Source organism: Jatropha curcas, chromosome 5 (assembly GCF_041381405.1).
Source record: "Jatropha curcas cultivar XTBG-Jc1 chromosome 5, XTBG_Jcur_1.0, whole genome shotgun sequence".
Classification (NCBI taxonomy): Eukaryota; Viridiplantae; Streptophyta; class Magnoliopsida; order Malpighiales; family Euphorbiaceae; genus Jatropha; species Jatropha curcas.
The window spans coordinates 17,568,019-17,572,424 of NC_143155.1; the positions used below are offsets into that span (position 1 = coordinate 17,568,019).

A 4,406-nucleotide genomic window follows, 5' to 3' on the forward strand; every position below is an offset into this window, starting at 1 on the left:
AAGAACGGTCCAAGGGCGAGTCGTTCTCCCTCGGCACGAGGACGTGCCGAAGATTGAGTGGGGGAGGATGTCACGGACAAATTCCGTGACCGTGTTAGGCCCTCATCAAAGAGCGTACCAAGCTGCGTTTCAACTTGCAAGGGTTGGGGCGGCTTAGCGATTAAGGCGTTGTTCTACCCTAGTGGTCCATTATCCCATGCAAAGTCTGCATGTAGGCGGGGTATTGTGCCACGGGGCACAACTGGTCGGGAGTTGGGCCACTCTCCTGATGAGCCCATGGCAGGGCGAAACCAGTGTGGTACGGTATGGCAAGGCTTGCCTCGAAGCCAAAGGTCCGACAATTGAGAAGGCTCCCGGGGCGCCGCACGGGCGCAGTGCTGCGCGAGACTCCAGGCCCGTGACATAAGGCTCAAGAAAGATACATCTCTCTATTTTTTGTTTCTATGAACAAATCACCTAAGGTTTTCTTTCCATGTAAAATTGTCTAGTTAGCATTTGCTTATATAAAATAAATAAATAAATAGAAGAAATAAAATGCAATACAAAAACCAATGATGTGTTTTGTGATCCAGCCTCTACTCCATCTGTACTCACCTCCTGTGATGTAGTATTTAGCCAACAATTATTTAGATATGCCTCTCTCAATTTCTTTTCTTCTATTTGCTTTTTTTTTTTTTTTTTTTTTTTTTTTTTTTTTTTTTTCATTTTACTACTTTCTATTTTAACTCCAATATCTTAAAATATAACTCGTTATGTTGCCATTTTTTTTTCTGATTTCTGTGTATTTCTTTCCATGTTTTTCCCTTTATTTTGATATCTTACAATATAAATTACAAAATTATGTGTTTTAATTTTTTTTTTAAATTTTTGCACCTCACTTCATTCAAGCTCTCCTCTTTGCTTGGAGGCCAGTGTCTAGGCTTCAACAGCTCTTTTGCACCTTGTGCCATTAGTTATTATGTCATTTAGGCGGTGGGCGACAACTTTTAATTAGCCAGTCAAAATACTAAATGCTACTTATAAAGTTGTTCATTAACAATGATCTTTTGATCAAAATTTTTATTTTTAGTATTGTTTAGCTGTTATTTATTTGAGTAGTTTTTTATGAAATACTAAAAGTTAAACGTTACATGAATTAACTTTTCGCAAAACGATATCTTAACCTCTCAAAGTTAGTTCAAACACTATGTTACCAAACAACTGTTTAAGTAGCCTTTAGCGTTTTAACCGGTCAAAACGCTCAAAGTTACTTAAAGTTATAGCGTTTGAACTCATTTTTAGAGGTTATAGTAGAATTTTGTAAAAAGTTAACTCATGTAACAATTAACTTTTAATATTTCATGAAAATCTACTTAAATAGTTAACAACTAAACGTTACTGAAACAACTATCAGCTATCAAAATAACTAATTATTCATGTTACTAACTTTTCTTACTATTCATTTATCATGATGAACTGAATTTTAAGATTAATGCACAAATTTTAATTTTGAATAAATAAGAGGACACGTGTTGTTGTGTTTGCAGTACGAAGGAAGGCTCACAAAAGAAAAATTAAGATGGTCCTTATCATAGCACATCCTCTTATCGTTATCCATTTTCGAATTGTCTGCAAATCGGAAAGATTTGGATTAGAACAATCTCTCTCTGCAGTACGTCTGACGTTGCAACAACTAAGTTACCTGCTTGGCCTTATTATTATTATTATTATTATAATTATTATGATTAAGCTATCGAAATTGAAATGCCAATTTTAGGTGCAGCATTTTCATTTTCTTCATTTCTCTCTCTGCGAATTTATACAATATAATAATATTCCGATATGTTTAATAGATCTGCTTTGTTATTTAAGCAAAGTCTGTAATCTCTGAGATTGTAACGAAGAAAGAAAAAAACGAAGAAGAAGATTAGATCATAGATAGATGGGAAATGTAAATGGTAGAGAAGGTACAGATGAAGAAGGATCTAACGGTGAATCAAACATCCAAGCCGGCGGCTCCTCCTCCTCTTATTCGCATCGGCAACCACCTGCTGTTCCTTCTGATTCCATGCCCAATACATTTACTACTACAGCTATTGTTAATAATAATACTAACACGCCGCCTCATAGCCCTGCTCGCTCCGTTTCCCCTCTTTTGTTCGCTCCTCAGGTTTTTTTTTTTTCCTTTTCATTGTTACTACTGATACTGTTTAATATGTCTGTAAATTATTGGATCTTCAACAAGTTGCTGAAGTTGATGATTGATTGATGTTTTTTTAGGACTAACAATTAGTTTTTTGGCGATTTTAAGACTATTATCCTGTTTATTATTTGAGTAATGGATAATTAATGTATGTTTAATTTGTCTGGTAAACTGCTATTACTATTTCAATTCATTTTTAGTTAACAGAAATCTGCTAGTACTGCAAAAGGACACCGCATTATAGTGGCATGAATGTTCAAAATCATGGCTTATTTTTAAAACTCTTGTTATTATTTTCTGATTATTTTAGTTCCAACCCTGCAAAGTATAGGCTTATTTACTTATAATCAAAAATTGACTAAATTGCATCAGTTAGTTTTACTTAATTCTCGTTGTACATGTGATGTGAATGCCTTTTTTTTTTTTTTTTTTTTTTTTTTTTTTTTTTTTTTTTTTTTTTAGCATTAAGTACAGAAACTTACGATATGCGACCTATTTCATTCCCCTTGCAATTTGAGAAACTCAATCTTTCTTAGTTGTTCTATAAGTTGATAGGCTTTTTTTTATTTATTTATTTTTATTATGCATTTGTAGGTCCCTGTAGCTCCTTTGCAGAGGGGTGATGGCCCATCTTTCCTAAACCAAATTTGGCGAACTGAGTCTTCTGAAGTTGATCATCCTCCTGAACAAGGAATCCCCACGATCATATCCTGGAACTACGGTGGCAATGAAGTGTTTGTGGAAGGATCTTGGGACAACTGGATGTCCAGGTTGGATAACCACTTTTTTATTACTTATTGGGGAGACCAATAGAAGTTAAAAAGTAAAGAAAATAATATTTGGTTTATTATTATTCTGGCTGTAGGAAGCAACTACAAAGATCTGGTAAGGACTATTCTATCCTTCTGGTCCTCCCATCAGGAATATACCATTATAAGTTCATTGTAGATGGGGAATGGAGATATATTCCAGAACTTCCTTGTGTAGCTGATGAAATGGGCCGTGTTTGTAATCTTCTCGATGTTAATGTAAGTATCTATATCCCTGCCCTTACATTTCAGTCACTAGATACTTTTTCTATAGAATTGTCTCACTTGCTACAGCTCTAGGAAGGCTTTAGACTTTTTGGAAGAGTAGATTTTGATAGGATAAATAAAGTTGCTTTGAGATTTTTTATTATACTTATATTAGTAGGGAGGATATTCTGATGGATTGATATGTAGGACAAATTGGCTAAAGGGGAGATGATAATAGAATTTCAGTTGAACAGGAAATTATTGGAGAATGAGCTTGATAAGGTGCTTTTGAAAAGAGACTTTTAGGAAGAAGACGATGAGAATAAAGTGGCTTTGAGATGGAGATTTTAGCATCTTTAGACCCTAATGCAGTTAAAAGTTGAGGAAGAATAGAATCATACTTCTGTTGAGGAACATTGTCTAGGATTTTTTATGCCAATCACGTGTGAAAAGAATTTGAATGTCTTATCATTCTTGAGTCCAAGCCTTCAAGATTAAGGCCTTTAATTTTATTAATTTGGTTACTGGTTGTTCAAAAGTTTGGCTGATGCTTGTGGTTCTGGACAATGACTAATCCCCTCTCCTTTTCCACAATTTTTTTTTTTAATTTGTGAGGTGGAATGGCGATTGGACAATGTAAGGTTCTTTTGCGGGGTCTGTATAGAATATGAGAACATTATTGTGCTTCCACTTTCATTTTGTCAATGATACTATTCTTTTCATACCTAATACATGAATAGTTTCTCTTATGCATTTTGCTATGCGGTTTTTAGTCTCTAGGTTGAGAGTTTATTTTTCCAAGGGTCATATGATTGGTAATCTACTTAGGTTGTTTGCTTCTTTTTCAATGTATTTGATCCAAGAACGTCCTTGGGTTCTACTAGGAGTTTTTTCACATCAATTGTCTTTTTAGATCTTATAGTGATGTGGGTCAGCTTGGAAACTTGAGCTTTTTTTAGCAATTATTACTTGGGATTAGAGAAATCTAGAATTAGGGCTTTCAATGAGTATGATAGATATGAATTCTTGAGAAAATAAAGGAAAAATAAACAAACAAATAAATGAACTTCTAGCATCAATAGAGGATAAAGCATGACATTTTCTAGGATTAGAATTCATCACACAATTCAAAGATAAAAGCATAAGTTATTGGGTTATTGACTGAAAAATTCATCAAAAAGCATTTCAAGAATGGGCATTTATAAACT

The 4,406-nt window shown here is 34.2% G+C and overlaps 1 protein-coding gene across 1 annotated transcript; it reads left to right on the top strand.

The window, feature by feature from the left end:
• Positions 1-1,620: 1,620 nt before the first annotated feature.
• AKINBETA1 (5'-AMP-activated protein kinase beta-2 subunit protein) lies at positions 1,621-3,210 on the top strand (the record flags this gene model as incomplete). Its single annotated transcript, XM_089720916.1, is given in 3 exon segments — positions 1,621-2,149; positions 2,777-2,952; positions 3,048-3,210. Coding segments are annotated over 3 exon segments (567 nt in total), but the record flags the coding sequence as incomplete, so codon positions are not given.
• Between the last annotated feature and the right edge of the window lie 1,196 nt (positions 3,211-4,406).